The following is a 21,839-nucleotide window of genomic DNA, read 5'->3' as shown; positions in this document are numbered from 1 at the left end:
TGCGGAGATTCCCTCCGGTCCGTCCATGATCGTTTTGTCTGCCCCTCCTTCCCCACGACCTTCATCGTGCATGCGGCCAACTCCTTGGCCACGCTTCTTCTTCCTGCGTTTGTCCATCTCCCTCTTATTGCGGTGGCCCACTCGCGCGCAACACGGAGCCGCCACTCTATTGCCACCTAATTAATGTCATTTAGTCATGCGTACTTGTTGAAACGTACTATATCGTTTGTTGGGATATTGTGCGAACCAGTTGATAGAATTATTTTACGCAGTACACTCACACTGAACGTATGCTCATAATTTGATACTGGATTAAATGAAACCTCATTGAAAATCTGACAGAATGAGTTCGGGGCAACGTGAAGGCCAATATTATGTTGAATTATTATAACTGAGTAGCTAAGCTGGTTGTGTCTGATCTGCGAGAATATTAATCCATGTGCAGGCATGAGTATTGCGAAGTAAAATTTGTGTATTCACATTGCATCGGCGACACAGTTGGCGTTTCTGAATAGTACGCTAGTATCAGTAACGTATGAGGCTGAAGTTTATCATCATGGACAGAGGAAATGATTATTTTGAATCGTTTCTGCAGTCTACCTGCGTACCTCCCGGGAGAAATGACGAATGTGCTCAAGGTTGGTCATAGCAGTACGGCGCAACAAAAAAGTTTGCAATTATGTGCAAAGAAAATATTTCTCCCATGAGAGAGTTGGAATTACTGAAATATGCAGCTTGAGTTTGTGACTGTATATCAATTATGGTTTTGAGTGTTATTTTGTTCTGTTGACTAGTTAATATATGTGCTCGTTCACCTACAGGTGAGGCATCGTTGCAAGTACCGCTGGGAGCTGGCGGTGATCCTCTCCCTTCATTTCAGATGTCGTTCCCTAGTCAAAACTGTTTCGCCTCTGGCACAGGCAGCAGTGGCATCGATAATGTTCTATCCACAATTGGGATGGAAACCACAATCCCAAACGCTATTGAAATCCGGAACACTCCAATCCAAAATTTATCAAGCCCCTCTCTCACAAGAAGCTCGCAAGCAGCTCAAGGGCTAGATATCTGTCTCGAGATGGCAGTGTTTCATCGAAGTATAACTCCGTGGCGGCCAATTCGTTTAGGTTATGTCGATTTACCACCGGAAGCCACACATTTTTCAAGCAGTGCCGTTACAGTTTCTTCGCTATTAATTGATTCGTTTTACACATTCTCAAGGCGAGTTCAATACATGTCTCCCATAACGAGCGTTTCACGAGATGAGGCTGCGATGAACATTTTACTTTCGGTCCCGTCCATTAAATTGAGCCCTGTCAATGCCAATGAGTTTTCGTTCTGCGATGTGTGTCGTACAGAAATGACGTCGCAACAAAATAAGAAGCATTGTAAGTTGACAATCGTCGATCCTAACCCTAACCCAAACTTGAAGATTTCATTCCCTTTGCCTGCATCACATGATAACTTCTTGTTATTTCTAGTGGAAGGGCGGTGTTATCCATTTGTTTATGAAGCCAGTTTGAAAGCAATTACGGAACTAACCATTGGTCCTACGACCTACTGTTTTGAACCTGATATAATGATCCCGTCGGTTGCAAGGTACAAGGCCGCTGGGACGAATAGGTCACTTACAGTTATCCGCGTATCATGTGGTAGAACGTGCGTATTTTATCATCATGATTTTGAATTGGATGAGAAACTTACATTACGTACTAATGGCAAACGATATACTTTAACGCTAACTCAAACTCGACTAAATTATGCAGAGGAACAGCAGCTTGGGTGTCAAATGACCAACTATTTCGCTGTTGCCTCCAGGTCAGATTTATGCAGTTATCACTTCGTTTTGAAGCGTGAGGATCCCTACTTCATGATTAAAAATTTTTTAGTCGGTGAACCACGTGTATTTAAACGAGATTATTGGATTCTTGGAGATACGGTGGATGCTAAAAGAAAAATGCCCTACAGTTCCCAACGTATGAGCTTGAAGATTGCTCAAGCGGGTACGTTGACATCTCTTGTCGGCGAACATCTTTATGACTCTAACATACTCAGCAAACCTTTGATAACTACAAACAATAAACTGGTCCTTTTCGAAAAAAGAATCAAATTAGCCATGTCTCTTAGTCTCGGCTGATTTTTTTACGTTTTCTTTATTATAATAGTATCACGTGCGCGAGCCGAAAGACGCGTTTTTAAATTTTAATGACCTGTGTTCTTCAACATTTAGATTTTACTTTGTAACAATGATTTGCTTTACTAATAAATCTAAAATAACACTTCTGCAAATCATTATCTCGACTTCCACATTACTGAGAGATTATAAGTAAGCTGCGTTTGTCTCAATATATACATTGGAGCAAATGTCATGTTACTGACGAAAATGTGTGTGTTATGTTAGGCCTGTAAAAAATCGGCTTCTTCTTGAATTGTAAATGCATAAACTGTTATTGTCATTCGGCGATGCTGAGTATTAATAAAGCATAATGAAAACTTTTAGGCCAACTCATCAAAATCGTTGAAATATAAGTGGGTTCCATTAGTTGCAGTAGCATCAGAGGCCCCACATTCACTAGCTGTTATAAAGTGCTTATAATGAATCGGTGTAACTTCTAATAATTGCTTGTTGTTATTCTTGAACATAACCTGATTGCCGGAGAAGGTCTGGGGCTAAGGTAGAAGTCATTTGAATCGCAGGTCTCGTCCCCTGAAGGAAGAGGGCTTTCTGACGCACTTATACGGTCGTCGGAGGTCCTATGGGATATCGCGTTACTGGAGGCAGTGTTCCTGAGCTCCCAACTGCAGAGCTTATAGCATCTGACAGCAGGCCACAGTTGTGGGTATCATGTAGATAGGATTTATTTTCATTTCTCTTATGTACCCTCACCAAGCAGCCGAAGTCTCGTGTAAGCAACCTCTTGTAGGAGCATTTTCGTTGCTATTCCTTTTCACCTGTTTCCTAATTTAATATTCGTTTTTAGATGTAAACGCAGCTTCATTCTTGCCAGCTTCAGCGGCTTGCCCGCTTGAGACTTTCTTCCCCTTGTGGTTGATGAATGATCTGAGAAAATTTCAAGATCGAGACATACCGCCGTGCAGGCGAGGTTTATTGTCGACTACGCTGCGAAATATGGTGATAGCTAAAGTTCTATTATACCATACTATTAGGTCGCTAACACTGTCGGGTACCTAATCTCCTACCTTCCAAATTGGTACCAAATCTCAGACCTTACCATGAAGTTGGTCAAATGCAGTTGAAAATTTCTTCAGGTCGTAGTTTTTTGTGTGAGTGACAAGGTTCAATTTTACTAGTGTCTGTGCATGTGACATTTAAACCCCTCACAATTTCCGACAAACTTCGTGACTTTGTGCTCTAAAATTCGAGTCTTCGTCCACATGCTCAAGGATAGTGTAATAAAACTCTTCTCATGGTAGGTAGGGTCGCATCATTTGCTTACGTGATAAGTGGATTCCAAATCGAACTCAATAGAGTCGGGGCACTGCAAATGGCGAAGACAAAGCTTTACTATTCCGTAATTAAATGCTCTTGTTTTCATTATGGCCTAAAAATCTATTTTTTTTCATGAGGAATGAGGACAGTTCTCGAACAGAACTACAAGCGATTTCTCGAAATTATTGCATCGTGCAGATGAGATTTCAACCCTTCAAAACATTATGAAAGTGGATAATTCATATTTCGACTCGTGCTGCGAAAATTCAAGTGATTGACCAAAGTAATTACAATAAAGGTGACTGGTTACGTGGTTTCTTCTTTCACGTGTGAAGCTCTCCTAGACAATTTGTGTATCCTGCGACAAAAAAATGTCCGACTTTAGAAATGCCTAAAAAATAACTACCCACAGATAAGCGCGAATGGAAAAAATAAAAACTTGCTTACATCACGTATATGTACTCGATTGGAAGTACAAAATTTATAGGAGCATAATTTCCACGATATTACGCTCTTTTCTTGATATACATAGGCTACCTATACCAGCTCGGGGGAATTCAGCATTGGCAAAAACAACAGCATTGTGGGCGATTAAATTATTACATATTATAAATTAAAATTTGAACACAATTTACTACGTAACAAACTTCGAGCACCTATAGTATATTGCGTTGAATTTGAAATAATATAATTTTAAACCTATAAAGTTTTCTGTAAGGACTCTGATGGAGATCTGATAACATGAAAATGTAGCACCCGATAGCATTGATTAGTTTTACAGAAAGCCGATCTGATGAAGTTAGGAAAACTTAAAAATACGCGAGGAATTATTGGCAAAAAGCCGATGATTCCATCAATTTGAACAACAGGTGCAGACGCTGGAATATTATGACGAGTCTCATCCCCATGAGCTGGGCTAATCAATTGATACAATTAGGGCTAAAAAATAGCTCTTTCACTTCGAGTAAGAGACATCTCTGGTACGTATGCTCTCAGGATTCTTAGAACATGCAGATCACGCGATCGAAAATTCCCCATCGAAGTTCTTATATAAATATTTTCATTATAAGTAATGTTGCACATCGACGTGACCTCTTAATGAAGTCTCGTTTGAGTATTTTATTCTGAAATTAGTGAGATGCACGTAGTGGTTATCAGAAGCTGCCGAGAGGAGGCTGAGGCTGGATATGACCTGGTGGAAGAAGCGGCGCTAGGGACAACATGTTCCTGGTGTCCATCTTCTCCTGCACAAAAATGAATTTTTTTTAAACAGATGCTACCAAGAGCATGTTCTGATCACAGATTAGCAGCTCTCAGGGATTGAGTCACGAGCGACATTTCTCACGCAGGCATGTGGAGGCTACAAAACACTACACAATTCAGTTGTTTCATCCATTAAAAAAATATAACTCAGTACTCACTGCAGCGAGTGACAGAGAGCGCATTTTCTCGTCCACGAAAACGTGAAGTCACGGACGGACAGACGGACATGGCGAGCACAATAGTGCATTTTTCAAATAAATGAGAAAATGCGCTGAAAAATTATTGCATAAATCCTCTTCTGGGAACATTGAATGTTAATCTTTTTATTTACAGAAAGGATGAAATGCTCTGCAAGTACAATGGCAATGAGCCATTAACCCAAACCTGTTTGGGTGCAAGACATCCGTCGCCGCGCCCTGTTGCGTATGGCCCCTGGGCCACGTCAGGCACGGAGCTCGGGTCGTCGACAGCAAGCCGCCACCGCGCTTTGTACAGCGTCGAGTTCAATGTGTTCAAGTTGACGTCTTCCTCGCGTAGTTGCCACCTGTAACAAAATTACAGAAATAAATGCAAACTGAACGCGTTTTACAGACTTCGCCAACTGAACCAACACACCAATAACACTTTGGAAAAAATTATTCGAAATGGAAATAGAAGAATTTCTAGAACATCTCGTAAGGCTAAGGTACGATTTACAATAATTTGCATACTGTGAAAAAAATGTCAAAAAATACTGTGAAAAGAATGTCAGACGTTCCCTCCACACATTTAAAAACTTATTTAATGACATCGTAGTAAACTATCATACTTGTTCTGTCAAATGACGGCCATAAGAAGGCATCTTTTGTTGATGGATATTTTTATCATTAAAATTTAAAAAACAAACGAGAACTTATGATTTCTTCAAACCAATAGCTAAAGGAGAATCGAATATTTATGCTTTTCGACATGTTTAATCGCACCTTGCAAGCTCTTCTTTGATGATGACAGCGGCAGGCAAGTCTTCTTCGAGGTTGCGCTTCTTGCAGACAGACTCGAACTTGAGACGACGCAGGTGAGTGGGGTTACGCTTGTGGTTGTGGTGGGAAGTGAGGTCGAAGACGCCAATCATCGAGTCGCCTTTCTTCTTGAAGTTGCCGCAAGCTCGGCAGCCAGTGTAGCCGCAGCTAAAGTATATCGTCGTTTTCTTGATGCGCTTGACGCGGTAAACATATCCTGAGAAAGATACATATGTATCAATAGATGGCGGTGAACAGAATTCATTTGACCTTAAATAGGCCACAAAAACTTAAGACTTGTACACTAATGTTTTGGAAAGATAGTAGGCATTCGGCATGGTTATAGAATTTAAATTGTATCGATCTGGATTCAAATTTGAAAAAGTACGTCCAAACAAACTGATCAATATCATAACTCACTACCTCCTCTTATGATGACTTATAAAGTTATAATGAAATCATTCTATTGAATGACGCGTGTCGAAGACCCTTCAATAGTTTCATCAAATACTGACAAGCAACTGCATCTGGTTAGCACTAGCAGCCACGTTCAATTGTAAAAAGTAAATTATAAGGGTCCTCACTAACCAGTGTCATCGGCCGGATAGACTAGCTGACTGCCCAGTCTGGACCCTTCAGTGACGTGCAGCTCGACCGTGCGTCCCGTCTGGGCTTTCTTCTTGCTGACATCTGCTTGTATGCGTTTGCTCGTTGCTGACGTCAGCTTCGTCATGGACGTCTTCAGGCCCTTTTTACCTGACTTGAGAGTTCGTTTCGTCTTGATGACTTTAGAGGGCGTTGTAGTTGAGGCGACGTCGGCATCAAGCTCGGTGTGAGCCTGCAAGGGAAAAGACGTTGACCGCATCACACGAAGTGCATGATCGGAAACCTCTCGATTCTGATGGAACAATTTAATAGACTTACTTCATTTATGATGAGAGCTTTCGACATAGCGTTACTTCCATGATAATTCTATCTGAAGCATCAACTTGGATAAACTAAATTTATTCAATAAATTATTACCAAAGTGTGGACGGACAACAAAGCTACCAACCACAATCCTCTGAATCAGTCGACAGTTTCTGTCATTGATATGAAGAAGCATAACCGAAGTTTGAATGTGCTATTATGCTTGGTAGTTTTGGTAAAATTTAGATTATTTGTATATGGCAAAAAGGAATATTTGTTTCAACGATACAATGAGCTAGTACTATAAAAAAACACGCACTGGCGCTTGGTAGTATAGCACATCGCCAGGCCTGACTCGCAGCTGGGCAAGAGAGCAGTCCAGGATGAGGTCACCAACCGCGAGGATTGGCTTCTTGTCCGCCTCTGGTGTTGAGCAAAGTTCGTCTCCTGAAATTCCATCACACGGATGAGAATATTTTGGAGCCACCGTTTCTCCATTGCACTTCTCATCCACCGTGACGTCCATCAAAACTTGGCCGTTTTCATCAGCTGTAATAGCCATCGAATTTTGATATTTTTCATCCCTATGCTCTATCGACAGCAGGGAATTTCTGTCAGCCATCTCTCCTGATGAGGTAATGCATTTATCACCCTCCAAGCGGCGCTGACCATCTTCTGCTGATGACGTGAGCACGTCTTCCTTCAGAGGCGCCTGCAAGTCCTTCCTCACGAGTGGCATATCGTTACCGAGGTCAGCATGCAGCTCTTTGTTTTTCTGTATTGAAGCGATAGCGGCCTGACGTTCTTGTGACCACGCAAGCCACAATTGCAGAGGTGTAGACCATCCAGCCTGCTGTTGCACCTGTTAAAGACACGTCATTCGAATCTTAATTAATGCAAAACAGAAATTATTTTACTTTCATACGTAATATGAACAAGATACAAGTTCAACAGTATGGGATTCATAAGTCATCAGGGTCGTAACTAGTATATGCTAATTATTCAGACTGAACTTCATTGAATCCGAAAGCATTATTCTGCACGTGGTTGAATATTATTTTTATCTCAACGCTTCAAGAAACCATATTCTTTAAAACTTCAACTGCGTGTTATCGGTGGAGAGCACGAAGTGATGTAAGATAATTAGTTTTCAACTGAAGCATGCTATGAAACGAGTATTCAAGCACTGAATATTAAAGAGGCTCATCTCAGGCCTTGAGTTTAGTACAGTATCTCACAAGACTTGGTGGGAAAAATAAAAGCAATGGACACAGTTCAGCCGCGCCTAGAAGTGAAGGGAACAACAAGTGCAACGCACACTGACCATTAGTAAGACGTTCCTGAAGGAGTCAGATGACGACACGCGAAGGCTGAGGCTGTCAGTGTCAGCGTAGCGACGCTCCTCCTCCGCCATGGCCGCGGCTCGGCGGCGCTGACTTGCACGAGGTGAACGAGTGGCTGACGAGAAAATTCACAGTAAATGTTTGACGAGTATCGGTGCCTAACTAAGAAAAATGCAGAAAACAGTGCAAAACTCTTACCTGCAACTATGATCACTCAGAATGAGCTGCGATGATGAAAATTCTCATCATAATTACGCAATTATCTGAACATTAAACGTAATAAAGCACTCTATATCAAATCATTCCAATTAGTTCAAATTTTACCATAAAATTCATTGCTACTAACGAATTTTACTAGCATAAATCTTACGAAGAGAGTTAGCACCCCGAGCGCTGCCTCGCGGTCGCCCTCTGCCGCGAGTCGCAGTACTAATCAAGTCGTCAGGAGAGGATGTGGTGCTCGTCTGTGAAAAAATGAAATCTTAACAGATGTTATAATTAAAACATATAGGACTCTAAATATCCCTAGTAATAATAATAAAAACATTTGGTACATCTTTATAAATGTTAACATTCTTGAAGTTCATATGAAGTGAAACATTATCAACTTTGATAAGAAGGAGCCATTAAATTGATTATATAGTTCAGAACAGCGCCATCGTTGAGCAATAAACAATAGCAACAGTTTACACTCACGTCTGTTGTACCGTCCACGTTGCTAGTGGCTTTCATGACCAAGGAGTCCGTCATCTGTACATCTGCGTCGACGACTTCTTCAGTTACAGAATTTTGTTGCGTCTCGTCCTTCAGTCGTGATTTCAAGCCCGTAGTATTGTCGAGTTTTCCAGCAGATTCACCCTCGAGGTATTTATTTAGCGAACTAGAGTCAGCTGACTTTGATTCAGTAAGAGATACAGGACTTCTGCATGTAGGTGATTCATCATTCATGTCACTCTTTGACGATTCATTGCATATATAATTCTTTGCTACGACAGCCTTGGAAATATCAACGATCTCACTTTTATCAACTTCCGCATGTGGGATACTGTTAACGGAGTTTTCATTAAGATTTCGATTTTCGGTTGAAGAATTGGAATCCGTGATTTGTGTTGGAGAGAATTTAGTATTCGATAGTGCTGAATAGCCGTCTTTAAGGGACTTATCAACTGAATTTTCGTAGTCAATTGCAGTGATTCTTTTCTGCTCCAATACATAATCCTCAGCACATCGTTCATAGCCCCCGCCAATACGAGAAGTTTCTTCAACTCTTTGATGAACTTCATCATCAACATCCATAGGGACGTCCGAAATCCGCACTGGTTCGGCAGCAGCCCCTTCGAATTTTTGAAGCTCTGTATTCTCATCAGGTTTGGGAAAATGCGAAAATTTTAATTTGGCGTCTAACAAATGCGTACGCTCATCAGAATCTGAAGGTTCTTCGACATCTGCACTATCACTTATATTTTTATTTTTTTGAACCGGCTCGTCCATTTCCATTGAATCGTTAAATTTTTCAGACATTAATTGAGTGCGGTGAAAATTTTTTGATTTCTCCGGAACGAATTTTTTAGTTGGAGAAGCCTTGTTCAATGCATAGCTGTCGACTTGAGCGTCATTTAAAGTTTGAAGGTGGCCATCTTGCGACCGAGAACTTTCATCACGTTGAGCTGACGGTTGCAGGAACATCAAGATCTCCTCCTCGGAGGTCACTCTTAAGACCTTCACGTACTCGTCCTGATATTCAAAGAGAGACTCGTATTCTGCAGCAGCTCGTTCCTCCACGCAGCCTTCCTTGCAGGCAGCTGTGACGAAACAATATCGGTATTAAAATCGGGAGCTGGTTTTTATACGGCTATAATTTTAATGAAAAAATAATTTCATTTTTTTCATTTTCCAAATAATATAGTCAGTAGGTCATGCCACTTCAGAAGGCAACTGATTTTAATCTTTTAATAATTGAATGGTCAGTTGATAAATGAAAATTTATATATGCTTGACTATAAACAAACCGACTGAAAACAACTAAAAAGGTTTTTGACCGCACTATCAAAACTCTCTCAAGTACCTACACGTAGCGCTTGATTTCAAGTCTGAGACCACTGGGTTTAGCATCAAAAGACGTCAGTCATCCGTCACTTTTAAACAATCAGTTCGCGATTCTATCAGCTGAGGGAGTTAGGAACTCGTAACTCTCTTTGATAATACGGCACCAAGGTTCCAACCATATTACTGGATACCTAAACATTGCTAAAACAAAATACAAAATAACAGGAAGACTTACGAGGCACAGTATCCAGGATACCGGTCGAGGTCACTATGCCGGTCACGGCTGCAGCAGACGAGTCGTAAAAGTCGCGCAGTGCGGCCCACTCGTGTGGCCACGCCAGCACCCACAGCCTGCACACGAAACAGGTCAATAAAACCTGTTCAAAGCTTAATTGAATTAGCACAGGCGAATTCCTAATTTGAGTCCTTTCCATAAAAACGATTTGAATAAACTATTATAAAATAGATGTTATACAACTTCCAATGCGTCTCGACTGGGTTTTGGTCAACATTGTGGAATTTATTAGACAACAAAAACTACATGTTTCTCAAGCCCGTGCTATCAAAAATAGTTACGAGGTCATAACTCAGTTAACCAATCATAGACAGCTTTTTAAGCTAAACGCAGCTATCAGAGGCGAGAAATCGGCCGTTACGTGTATTTGAGGGAGTATTCACAGTGCGGTCTTTGTCGAGCAAATTGCTAGTACGGTCTGAACTTACTGAGACTGCCTGTATGGAGGGAGGAGTTTGGGGGAGTAGCAGGCGAGGTTGTGGGAGCACAAGAGGCGGGAAGTGGTGAGGGGAGGAGGAGGTCCAGCTTCACCCTTCATGCACTCTCTGAACGAGGACGAAATTATTTTCATTACTTTTATATCAGAGATCAATTATTAGAGAATATTTATAACGCGGACATATGAAAGTCAAAGAATGTCTATTAAACAATGCATCAAACGTCAGCTTGCAAATGCTTAAAACGTTACTATTTTCCAGGACTGCATAAAATATTTAACTACAATAGTAAAAAAATTGATAAAAAGCCAGAGACCCAAATGTAAAGAGTAAATGTTATTTAGACACTTATCACTTAAATTTTATATGAAACAATGCAATGCTTAGACTTGAAAAGAGTGAAAATAACGTTACCGCAGATAGGTCCGCAACTGCACCACGAATTGCTTGTCGAGCAGCACGACGTTCTTGCTGACGTCGACGGCGAGTCTCGGTCGCTTCTTGTCCGCGTAGAGCGAACTCAACTTGCGCTTCAACTCCAACCCAGCCTCACATGCGCTCTCCGAGGCACGCACCTCGTCCTGCCAAAAGAATTATTCATTATTTTTCCTCAGAAGTCAATGGCACATATGTGGCCACAGCACTCGTGTCGCTGGCCTACTATAGAAACGATATTATAGAAACGATAAAATATTTCATCACTATTAGTCCATTCGTTTTCATTTAAATAATTATATTAAAACCTAAAACTAGTGAGACGAGCACATCACTTCCAAGTGCTCACATCTCGAGGTTGTGGGAGCACAAGAGGCGGGAAGTGGTGAGGGGAGGAGGAGGTCCAGCCTCACCCTTCATGCACTCTCTGAACGAGGACGAAATTATTTTCATTACTTTTATATCAGAGATCAATTATTAGAGAATATTTATAACGCGGACATATGAAAGTCAAAGAATGTCTATTAAACAATGCATCAAACGTCAGCTTGCAAATGCTTAAAACGTTACTATTTTCCAGGACTGCATAAAATATTTAACTACAATAGTAAAAAAATTGATAAAAAGCCAGAGACCCAAATGTAAAGAGTAAATGTTATTTAGACACTTATCACTTAAATTTTATATGAAACAATGTAATGGTTAGACCTCAAAAGAGTGAAAATAACGTTACCGCAGATAGGTCCGCAACTGCACCACGAATTGCTTGTCAAGCAGCACGACGTTCTTGTGGACGTCGACGGCGAGTCTCGGTCGCTTCTTGTCCGCGTAGAGCGAACTCAACTTGCGCTTCAACTCCAACCCGGCCTCACATGCACTCTCCGAGGCACGCACCTCGTCCTGCCGAGAGAATTATTCATTATTTTACCTCAGAAGTCAATGCCACATATGTGGCCACAGCACTCGTGTCGCTGGCCTACTATAGAAACGATATTATAGAAACGATAAAATATTTCATCACTATTAGTCCATTCGTTTTCATTTAAATAATTATATTAAAACCTAAAACTAGTGAGACGAGCACATCACTTCCAAGTGCTCACATCCCTAGACTAAATGGAAATATAGGTATTTCATTACTTCCACTTCCAAGTGCTCAAATACCTAGACTAAATGGTAATATATTTCATTATTTCTGCACTTTCATCGCGCTCTTTAAAGATGAATAAAACGCGCGTAGTTTTGAATCTAAGCAGATAGTGCATATTCGCTCCTACACGCACTTGACACTTGACGCAGAGGTCGAAGGACTCCTGAAGGACCGCCTCGTGCACGTATCCATGACAGAGCTGCAGGATGCGCGAGTATGAGTCCTCTGGTAGCCAGGATACGTAGGACTGCGGGTTGAGGCTGCCATGCTGACACACGATGTCGCCGTTCACAAATTCTTGCTCCGGAGCCGAAGCAAAATTATTTTCCATTTTGAGATCATCTGCACTTTTGTGAGGTGCAACTACGGATTCCGATACAGAAGAACTATTTTCCAAGCTATTTTCTGTGCACACATTCTCATGAACTGGAGGTTTCTTTTTGTCAACCAAAGATTTTGAGCTGAGATCACCGACACTCCGCTCGTTCTCTTCACTACTGACCATTTGATCATGATCATATCTTGTCGTCGCGCAATTTGCCTGCTCAGTGTTTGTATTTTTAGTGGCGCCAGTGGAGGATTGAAGGATGCTTCCAGTCCGGTGGTCAGAGTTGAAGTAGACGTCAATTTTGTTGTCTGCAACGTACTTTTTGGCTGCTATTTTCGGCCAGCTGTCCAAACTGAGAGCGCCAACCAGCTTACATCCACTGCAAAATTAAACTAAAACTAAGTAACAGCGGGAAAAAATTACATTTTATAATCATAAAGTTCATGGAATTCGCGTCTGAGAGCATAATTAATTCTGCTGTCGAGTGAGACCAATCTTATGTGGTGAGAGTAACAATTATGCAAGTCAGAACTTAGTACGCAGTATAAGAAAAAAATATGAGTTTATAAAAAGCACAGATTAATAATTATAAATTGGGGCTAACCTGGTTTTATATTTGACAGCTTCCCTCCTGTACTGGCGATGCAGGCGCCTCAGTGTCTCGAGGAAGCGGATGAAGTTGGCATGCTGCGCCACGCAATCCGCGCACATTGCCTCATCCGGCGACATGAACGGTAAGCCAAATTCTGCGTTATTGCCACACTCAACATTTTTTGCGCAACTTTCATGGTCAAGGCTCGTAAGAGAAGGAGCGGGCAGTGGATGAGTTGCGTTTGGAATAGAAGAAGTGGTAGGAAGCGAAGAAACTGCTACAGAAGAAGAAACTGCCGAAACAGACGAAGATGCTGTCAGAAAAGGAGCTGTTTGGAGAGAAACTCCTGGAAGCGAAGGAGCAGTTGAAAAAGAAGATTCCGCAGTAAGGAAAGAAGTCTTTGGTGCGCATGAAGGTGGACAATTATTTGTTGTAACATACTGAGAAGTAATTTCTCTTGATTGAACGGTAGCAGCAGGAACGATGGTAGTAGATTGTGGAGCAGTGGTAACTACGGAGGGACCAGTAGAAGATATTATAGGAGATGATGAAAATGCACCAACAGAATTTTCTGGGGATAAAATAAATTTGTTTACCGTTGCACCGGCGATCTCGGCATTCTTGTGGCTATCCTCAGTAATATTTTTAGCAGTTCCAGAAACCACGCTGTGTGCCGAGTCATCAACATGTATTAATGGATGAATAAAATTAACATGCGAGTTTTTATTTTCGTGGTCAATGGAAGCGCTGTTCACATCAGTGCGGAATCCTTGGTCATTGCGAACAGAGACGTCTGCCTGGAGTGATAGAGATGAGGATACGTCGTTATTTTCAACAGGCAACATTTGGCCAATTTCCAAGAAAGAAGTTTGTTGCTGACCGTCAGACTCGGTATCTTGTGATTGGATACCTAGCCCTAGAAGTGGCGCTCGTTCGTGTGGAGTGTTTGAAGAGGAACCGAGGTCGTTTGAACCATATTTCAGCTGGACGTTCATGCCACATGGAGTGTTTAAGAGTTTATTTACCTGAAAAGAACAAGTAAACACCTCAAATTAATAATAAATTTGAAGGAATACTTCAACACAGCAATTAATACGCAACAAAATAGTCCTGAAGACCAAGACTTGCCCGAATAAGAACTGAAAGTGCCTACCCATACCTTAGGTATGGCAACCGTATTGCATGAAATTGTACACAAAGGGGTACACACATTCAAATAAAAATCCTTAGTCAAACTTAGACATTAAAATATGAACCATGCGCAGACGACAAGACTAGAGACAAGATTAATATGAATTGCGACGACACGAAATTATGAATCTCATAGTAAGCTCACCACATCCTTCCGAATGCACTTCATCTTAGACGCAGCAAGGGGCCTGATTTTGCCGTGCGGACACAAGAGTTCGGAGGAGACCGTCTCCTCTTGATAATAAACAAATCGCTGGTCCTCTGAAGCCGCCCACGCCGCCAGCAGGGACTCTGGCATGAGAAGGAAGAAGTCCTCCTTCGACCTGACACTGAGTTCCTTCAGAAGGTCCTGCCGGGCACTTTGAACACGGAACCTCTGTTTGCTTTCTTGACTCTGGAAAGGAGATGTGACTGTGAAGCTCGCTTGTAGTCTGTTGACTTTAAGTTCTTCCGCAAAAATCAAGGAGGTCAAAAGTTTATCAATCCTCAAACACCGGTAACAAACAGACTTTACCCCTATGCCCTTATCTCTCAAGCCCCCACGGCCCTCGCCCCTCATTCTCTAGAGCCCTCGCCCCTCATTCTCTAGAGCCCCCGCCCCTCATTGCTCCACGGCCAACGCCTGTCATGCCCCCCATGCCTCTTGCCACTTATCCCCCCACTCACGCCTCACCTCATGTGAATTGACGTATTTGATGACGGCAGCACGGGGGGCAACAGAAGGAGGCGCGGGCTGCAGGTCCACCAACGTGTAAGCCCACAGGTGCACCCCCCGCGACACGCGCGTACCAGGTCGGCCTGCGTGCGCGGCGCTCACATCGCCTGCGCCACAACAAGGTATTACAATCATATTATATGCTAAAAAAAAACATTTTAAAAAATATCACACTACCTATATGCTGACGACATCAGCAATAGTACGATACTCACATTCCTTCATCAACTTCCTTTATTAGAACAGTGCCTTTTCGAAAAATATAAATTGATTAATACTTTGACATCGAGTCTCTGAAATCACACATCCCACAACTCCGCCTTCCAAGAAGCACACGAATAGTTTTGGGTTTCAGAAGCTTTACCGAGCAAATTTTCTTCAGTGGAACTCAAGACGCATTTGTACAAAATTATGTAAAGAAGTCACTTTGAACATTGTTACGAAGAAGCGAAGTCAGTTTTATCACAGCCTTTGCACATCATTCACCATCACTGAGATAGAGCATCAGAACATCATTCACCATCACAGAGATAGAGCATCTGCACATCATTCATCATCACCGAGATAGAGCATCTGCACATCATTCATCATCACTGAGATAGAGCATCAGCACATCATTCACCATCACTGAGATAGAGCATCAGCACATCATTCACCATCACTGAGATAGAGCATCTGCACATCATTCATCATCACTGAGATAGAGCATCTTAACATCATTCACCATCACTGAGGTAATTAGGATGCGCAGGATCAGGATGGACGGCAGCTGAGGCGTCGCCACCGACGTTGCTGTTGGTCATTTGCAAGACCTGTTCTCCGTGGAACGCAAACCAGCGACCACGCGCTGTCTTCAGCTGACCTGAGCAGTGCAAGCATCGTCAGGCATCATCAGCAGCGCATAATTATCATCAAAAAGGTAAGTCTTTATTGTAGTAGTTGTGGCTGTTTTCTTTTATTTCGCGAACTTGTTGAGCAACAAAGTTATGATTACAGATATTTGACTAAATCTTCTAGCTTGAAATGAATAACAACTATTAATTAAAGACGTCACTTCAGGTGCTCTCAGTTCAAAAATCGTAATTCTGCTTCAACAATATTACCACATTTTCCTGAGGCCCTCCTATTAAAACTTGCTCAGGTACGCGTGGACGCAATTTCACGTCCGTCATTGGAGGTTTAGCTTTAAAAGCTGTTAGTGATTGGCTGACGTAGTTGCTAACTCGTGATTATTTTAGATAGTACAGCTCCTTAGCACTTCATCAAAGAGAAGTTCTTACAAGAGTTGCTATCCTGGTACACGACTCCCGAGAGGACGTAGTGCGCAGCTCGGCCGTCTGCGGTGTGGGCGCTGAGGTTGAGGTGATCAGGGAACACTGCGTGGGGCTTCTTCTCACCGCTGTGGCTGTGGCAAATAATTAGGCTCCCTGATGACAGTTATTAATGTCCAATGTACGTAAACCTCTAGACTGCCAGAGTTTCTATCCGCATACTTAGAACATAAAATATGGCAAATATAGGGCTCCACAATGACCGCTTTTTAAATGTCTAAAGCTTGTAAATGAAGCCTCTAGACTTAAAATGTATAAACTTAAGATAGAGCATTAAATGTGGTAAAAGCCAGGAATTTTAGGTAGCGATTTTTTTGCCTCACCAAAAGTACTATACGACCTGTCATATTTTGTACATTTCTGAATTAAACATTTAAATGATAACAAAAAGGAGTATTTCAGAAAATTAAGATGTACTGTGCCTTTAATGATGGTGAAGCTTGGTACTGAATGCTATGGTAAGAAGGGAAAGATTAAAGATCTCACGCAGAGGACGAGTTCTCGATGAGAAGATAGTACGGCAGATCGGCTAGCTTTGTGGACACTTCTCTATCCACTCTGACCACGTGACCACATCCACCCTCTTGGCCATTTCCGCTCCATGCTTGTCCGCCGCATACCATTGGGACGCCAGCCTCTTTGACCATCTTCAACAATAATAGAGGCTTTAAACTTTGTTTTTATCCAATATCATGAACAATTTAAATGATGAGTAAGTCTTTCTAATAAGAGAGACATTCTAGTTTGATTTCACAATACCTTAAAAATGTGTACCAAGAATTTAAAAGCAAAGAAAATAACCAGAAAATTTACCGTTTATTATAATATAGGCAAACGTTTCGGAGTCCAACTCCATCGTCAGTTCAAAACCTAAAATACAGGTACAAACAATTAACAAATAAATTCACATTGGAGCATAAATCGTAAAATGAAAAAAAAAATAACTAACTACCTCCCAAATGTAAATCTTCATGTATTATTGGTGAATAATTTTAAAATCAGTTCTTTTTTCAGGTATTCGATCCCTGTTCCTACGCGATTGTTCTTAGTTTATCAATATAGTTGTGCGCTATGCGCACCTGCGTATGCCGGTATGACATCTCGCAACTTCATATACTAGGCTGGAGGAGCACAAGGGAAGTAGTTTTAGAACTTGAAAACTGCATGCGCATCCCCTTCATTCGGCAGTACGCGATCATGCCGAGCAGTGCAACGTGCCAGTATCCTATAGTGATTTTCGAATTGTAGCCTCTACAACAGGCGTTTCTGACATGCGAATTTTTATATATGCAAAAACCTTTATATTTCTAAACAAAAGCCTAGTTTAAATGCCGCCAACAGTTCATATCCCCTCGAAATTATAACTAAATAGGTTGGACTACTCATATTTATTTAATTGTTATTTGCTCATTTGGCGATTTATGCCTCAATGTGAATTTATTTGCTAATTGCTTGTAACTGTGTTTTAGGTTTTGAACTGACGATGAAGCTGGACTCCGAAACGGTTTCCTTTATAATAAATGGTGAATTTTCTGGGTATTTTCTTTGCCTTTAAATTCTTGATAAACCTGCGATTTTAAACTGCTCCTAATACCTAAAAATGTGTACTCATTATAAAGCTAAGATTTTAACTACTTTACTGTACGAAAGTTATTCAACCCTAAAAATACTCATTAAAAAACACCCGGCGTTAGTCAACAGGATAATTAAATTAAGAACAAATATCCCAGGTGCTTTTGAGGATAAACGCACCCATAAATCGATCAAAGAATTGGCCAGAAGGTCTTGATCCTGCTGAACAGAAGCTCTGAGGCGGTAACAGGAAGATGACGGCCCCTGTTGCTGGTGAACTACGGCACACTTGCTGCACTGCCATCTGTTGACGTCAGGAAGAGTTACATAACAGAATCAATGTTAAAATTTCCTTTTGAAATTTGCATAAAATATGTTATCAAATGCGATGGTGGCTGCAGTGCATAATTCTTTATATTGTTTCATCGTCTTCAAAGTGATGATGGCAAAGCTCATGTTTTAATAACAGAGCAAATAGAAACTGAATACATTAAATTCAACAAAGTCCAGGGCTATTTGCTTGTGCTTTTTAAACAATCAAGAAATAATAAGATTATTGAATAATTACTATTATAAGTTACTAGAAATTCTATACCATTGTAGAAAAATCTTGCCTAGGAATAAGATTACTTGATTATTTTGGTTGTGGTGATGGCGAATAGCGGAGCGATGGCAGGAGCAAGGCTAGTCTCAGCTATCAGCCAATCAATGGTGGCCTCGAGGAAGTCAGCTGAAGAGACGCAGTTCTCTCTTGAGGCCGTGGCAACAATTCGCTCCAACGCGCTCCCACCCTCGCATGCTATACTCCTGGATATGAGTATAACATGTTCTAATTGATGCAATTAATGGCAAGCTTGGTGAGATTTAACTTGAAACTGACTGCAAGAACCGGTGTCTTACACCGCACTTCTGGCAAAAAACTGAAATTTTTTTATTTTATAGATATCTTCATCAATATTTTGTCAAAAAAATTATTTCAAACACAGTTAAAATTTCCACTTATTAAAAATTACGGGGAAATTATTATACAGTAAAGACTTTTATTATAAAATGTTTAAAACTAGACTATTATTCGAAACTATGAGTTCTTTACATAACTCACTTGAAGGCGTGGGTCTCCATTTCTGCAAACAGAACTTGCAGCAGATGAGACAGAGACGTCAGTGAAGTGTCAAAGCTGAAGTCCTCCAGAGAATTTATAGCATTCCTACCACGAAAGAACCAAAATGAATTTTAAAATGTAAAAAATACTCGAAAAATAAAAATAAACCAAATCATTGTAAATTGGTGTAGATAAAATGATATTTATGTTGCACGTTATCACGGAAAGAAAATAACCTCTTTCAAATACTGCAAAATTGCTTCCCATTTATTTTTATTTTAATATATAAATGTAGAATTATAATCAGATTACAGTACAATTATTGTGTATTTGGATGACAATCTTTCAACAGACCTAAATTTACGATGATGGAAGAGCAACTGCAGAGCAGGGTTGACCACAACAGCTTGAGGCAAATGCGCCTCCAGCCCGACTGGGTAGTCTGGGGCGACGCGCGGCTGCTGCGTCAGAGGCAAGTGGGCATCTAAGCCCTCCTTGATGGTCGAGCCTATCTTGTAGCCAGTCAAGCAGAAGGGGTTCAGAGGACACTTTTTCCTGTCGAATTAAAACACTTCCATCAAAAATATGCAATATAGCATTTACTTTAAAAAATTTAATTCAAGAACACCCATTCAAAATTGCTGTTAATGGCCATAATACAGAAAACAACTGCGCATTGATAATAAGATACATTTGATGATATATAGCCAAGTGGTTAGAAGAACAGGTAGTCATAAAAGAACAATAAACCTATACAATGTTATTGTGGGGAATATAAAGTTTCAAATGTTGTTACAATAGTACCTACCTATACTATACACACTAATGAAAATCAGACCAAAACAATAATAGCTTTCTTTAGGCCTATGCAATTACAAAACAAAACAAAAATATCGTCATACAAGCCAGAAAATTGATCAGTTAAAGTTAAGTAACTAAGAAATAAAGTTATGAAAATATTTTAACAAGAAATTTGCAGCAAGTACCATCAAGATTCTATGATACATACACACAAGGTAGGAAGAGTGGCAGCCTGTGAAGTCCATAGGCTCGCAATAGATGAGTTTTACTGATATTTCCAGGAGAGAAGACTTGGTCGAACAACCAGTGCTGATTGGGCTTCAATATTGTATTAGTAGGTAAATTCGTATCTTTAATTGTGTCAACATCCATTTCATTAGAGAACTTGCTTGCAATTGTACTCTCTTGTGGCTTCATACACTCTTTATTGGCAGTAACAATATCATTGTGAGGAGGAACTTGACTGCAATGTTGTGGTGATTCAGCATCACGCGTTCCAGGTTTAGGAAAATCGTGAGTGAGAGCCCACTTCCAACGTTCCATTCTGTAGCCATAGCGAGTGTAACAAAGATCAGCATTAAGCCTGCAATAAAAGATCATAGATGTAGTAAACCACAATTTTAACTAAACAAAGAGTAAACACCTCAACACCTTGTAGGTTATAGAGTAACTCAAGGATTTATAAAAAAATATGCTTCAATGCAGGAGAACACATCATTATTAATGGCATGAAGAATGTTATTTTTCACTGAAAAAAAAAATTTACATGCAATTTCTTGTGCAACAATTGAAATTCCAAGACAAAACAGTAGTAGAATAATCAATTACAGGCTAGGTACTAAAACTCACTGCACATTATCATCTTCTGAAACTGAGTCCTGATCATCTTCACTGGCATCACTTAGTGGCGGGCCATCAAGCGTGGAGCGTTTGCGTGCTTGATACAAAGTGGAGATCAGCCCTGCTTCCTTTACATTGTCTATTTGCCACCTGGGAAGTCAATTCTGAATTGAGACGATACATAATTACGTAGGGTATTTAAAACGATGATCAATAATCTACAAAATGAATCTATAAATAACAGAAATCTATAATTAATATATAGCAATAATTTCAGTCATTTATAATTATTTAGGCTTTCAGGTTAATTTTATGAAGTAGGTAGACAAATAAAATTTCAAAGTTGAATGCAAACACGATAATTGCATGGTATTCTAGATGTCCTTCTTAATACAGAATAAAATACAAATAAGTTTACTTTTGTTTCTCTTCTTTAATGATCACGCTGTAAGGGGTTTCTTCGTTCATGCTGCGCTTCTTGCAAGCAGATTCAAACTTGAGCTTCACAAGAACAGAAGGGTCTTCAGCATGGGAATGATTTGAAGTAATTTCAAACAAGCCCTTCATGACTCCTTTCTTCATGTTGGGCTGTTTCTTTCTCTTGAAGTTAGCAGTTGCCTTACAGCCATTCCTGGCACACGAGAAATACAGAGTGCTGCCTCTTTTCCTTTTTACCCTGTACAGATATCCTGTATTATCAACAGGATAATATAAGTTACTTCCCATTCGGTTGCCTTCACAGGCCTTCATCTCAACAACACGGGGAGAATGACGGCTCCTAACTTTGGTGCCTTGGCCCACTGCCATTTTTTTGTAGGGTTATCTGTAAAATAGAACAAGTTAATAATGTTAGAGAAAAATCTGGTACTTACATTATTTCAAGTGCCCAGTGCCCATCTAAAAAAATAAGTTTTATTGAATCTTTGATACCTAACAACTATATTTACCAGTTAGGTATCTATCACTACCAACTGCATCCTAAAGCATTGTAGTTGGTTATAGCTGTCAAGTTTTAATGTTTTAAAGGCTCTGGTGCAACGGCC

The 21,839-nt window shown here is 40.6% G+C and overlaps 2 protein-coding genes across 4 annotated transcripts; one reads left to right on the top strand and one right to left on the bottom strand.

The window, feature by feature from the left end:
• The first annotated feature begins 237 nt into the window (after positions 1 to 237).
• Positions 238 to 2,164, top strand: LOC108675075. The gene is made up of 2 exons (XM_018163059.2): positions 238 to 638; positions 822 to 2,164. The coding sequence occupies exons 1-2, from the start codon at positions 536 to 538 to the stop codon at positions 2,132 to 2,134; spliced, it is 1,416 nt and encodes a 471-aa protein (XP_018018548.1). The 5' UTR covers positions 238 to 535; the 3' UTR covers positions 2,135 to 2,164.
• A 1,722-nt stretch (positions 2,165 to 3,886) lies between these two features.
• On the bottom strand, positions 3,887 to 21,615 carry LOC108675080. 3 transcript variants are annotated; one of them, XM_018163066.2, is made up of 25 exons: positions 21,215 to 21,615; positions 20,806 to 20,946; positions 20,165 to 20,539; positions 19,510 to 19,710; positions 19,156 to 19,260; positions 18,684 to 18,860; positions 18,234 to 18,357; positions 16,968 to 17,128; positions 16,431 to 16,555; positions 15,875 to 16,012; positions 15,109 to 15,257; positions 14,581 to 14,829; positions 13,257 to 14,269; positions 12,458 to 13,031; positions 11,154 to 11,320; positions 10,731 to 10,847; positions 10,243 to 10,358; positions 8,658 to 9,763; positions 8,332 to 8,425; positions 7,943 to 8,076; positions 6,938 to 7,480; positions 6,298 to 6,547; positions 5,674 to 5,926; positions 5,096 to 5,255; positions 3,887 to 4,692 (listed from the first exon to the last, which is right to left on the bottom strand). In XM_018163066.2, the coding sequence occupies exons 1-25, from the start codon at positions 21,601 to 21,603 to the stop codon at positions 4,603 to 4,605; spliced, it is 6,951 nt and encodes a 2,316-aa protein (XP_018018555.1). In that variant the 5' UTR covers positions 21,604 to 21,615; the 3' UTR covers positions 3,887 to 4,602. The 3 variants fall into 3 exon arrangements, with proteins under 3 accessions (XP_018018555.1, XP_047736159.1, XP_047736160.1); XM_047880203.1 differs by having other exon boundaries at positions 10,731 to 10,851; positions 11,158 to 11,320; XM_047880204.1 differs by having other exon boundaries at positions 16,431 to 16,549.
• Positions 21,616 to 21,839: the final 224 nt, after the last annotated feature.

This window comes from Hyalella azteca, unplaced genomic scaffold (genome assembly GCF_000764305.2).
Source record: "Hyalella azteca isolate HAZT.00-mixed unplaced genomic scaffold, Hazt_2.0.2 contig4947, whole genome shotgun sequence".
Taxonomy (NCBI): domain Eukaryota; kingdom Metazoa; phylum Arthropoda; class Malacostraca; order Amphipoda; family Hyalellidae; genus Hyalella; species Hyalella azteca.
This window is presented reverse-complemented; position numbering and strand designations above follow the sequence as displayed.

Bases quoted from the DNA above. Each gene is read 5' to 3' on its own strand.
- LOC108675075 (XM_018163059.2), top strand. From the start codon at position 536: ATGAGGCTGAAGTTTATCATCATGGACAGAGGAAATGATTATTTTGAA. The intron at 639-821 runs GTTGGTCATAGC...GTTCACCTACAG, and splicing joins AAATGACGAATGTGCTCAAG to GTGAGGCATCGTTGCAAGTA.
- LOC108675080 (XM_018163066.2), bottom strand. From the start codon at position 21,603: ATGGCAGTGGGCCAAGGCACCAAAGTTAGGAGCCGTCATTCTCCCCGT. The intron at 17,129-18,233 runs GTGCGTTTATCC...TTATTGTTGAAG, and splicing joins ATTCTTTGATCGATTTATGG to ATGGTCAAAGAGGCTGGCGT. The intron at 14,270-14,580 runs GTGAGCTTACTA...TGTTCTTTTCAG, and splicing joins AGTGCATTCGGAAGGATGTG to GTAAATAAACTCTTAAACAC.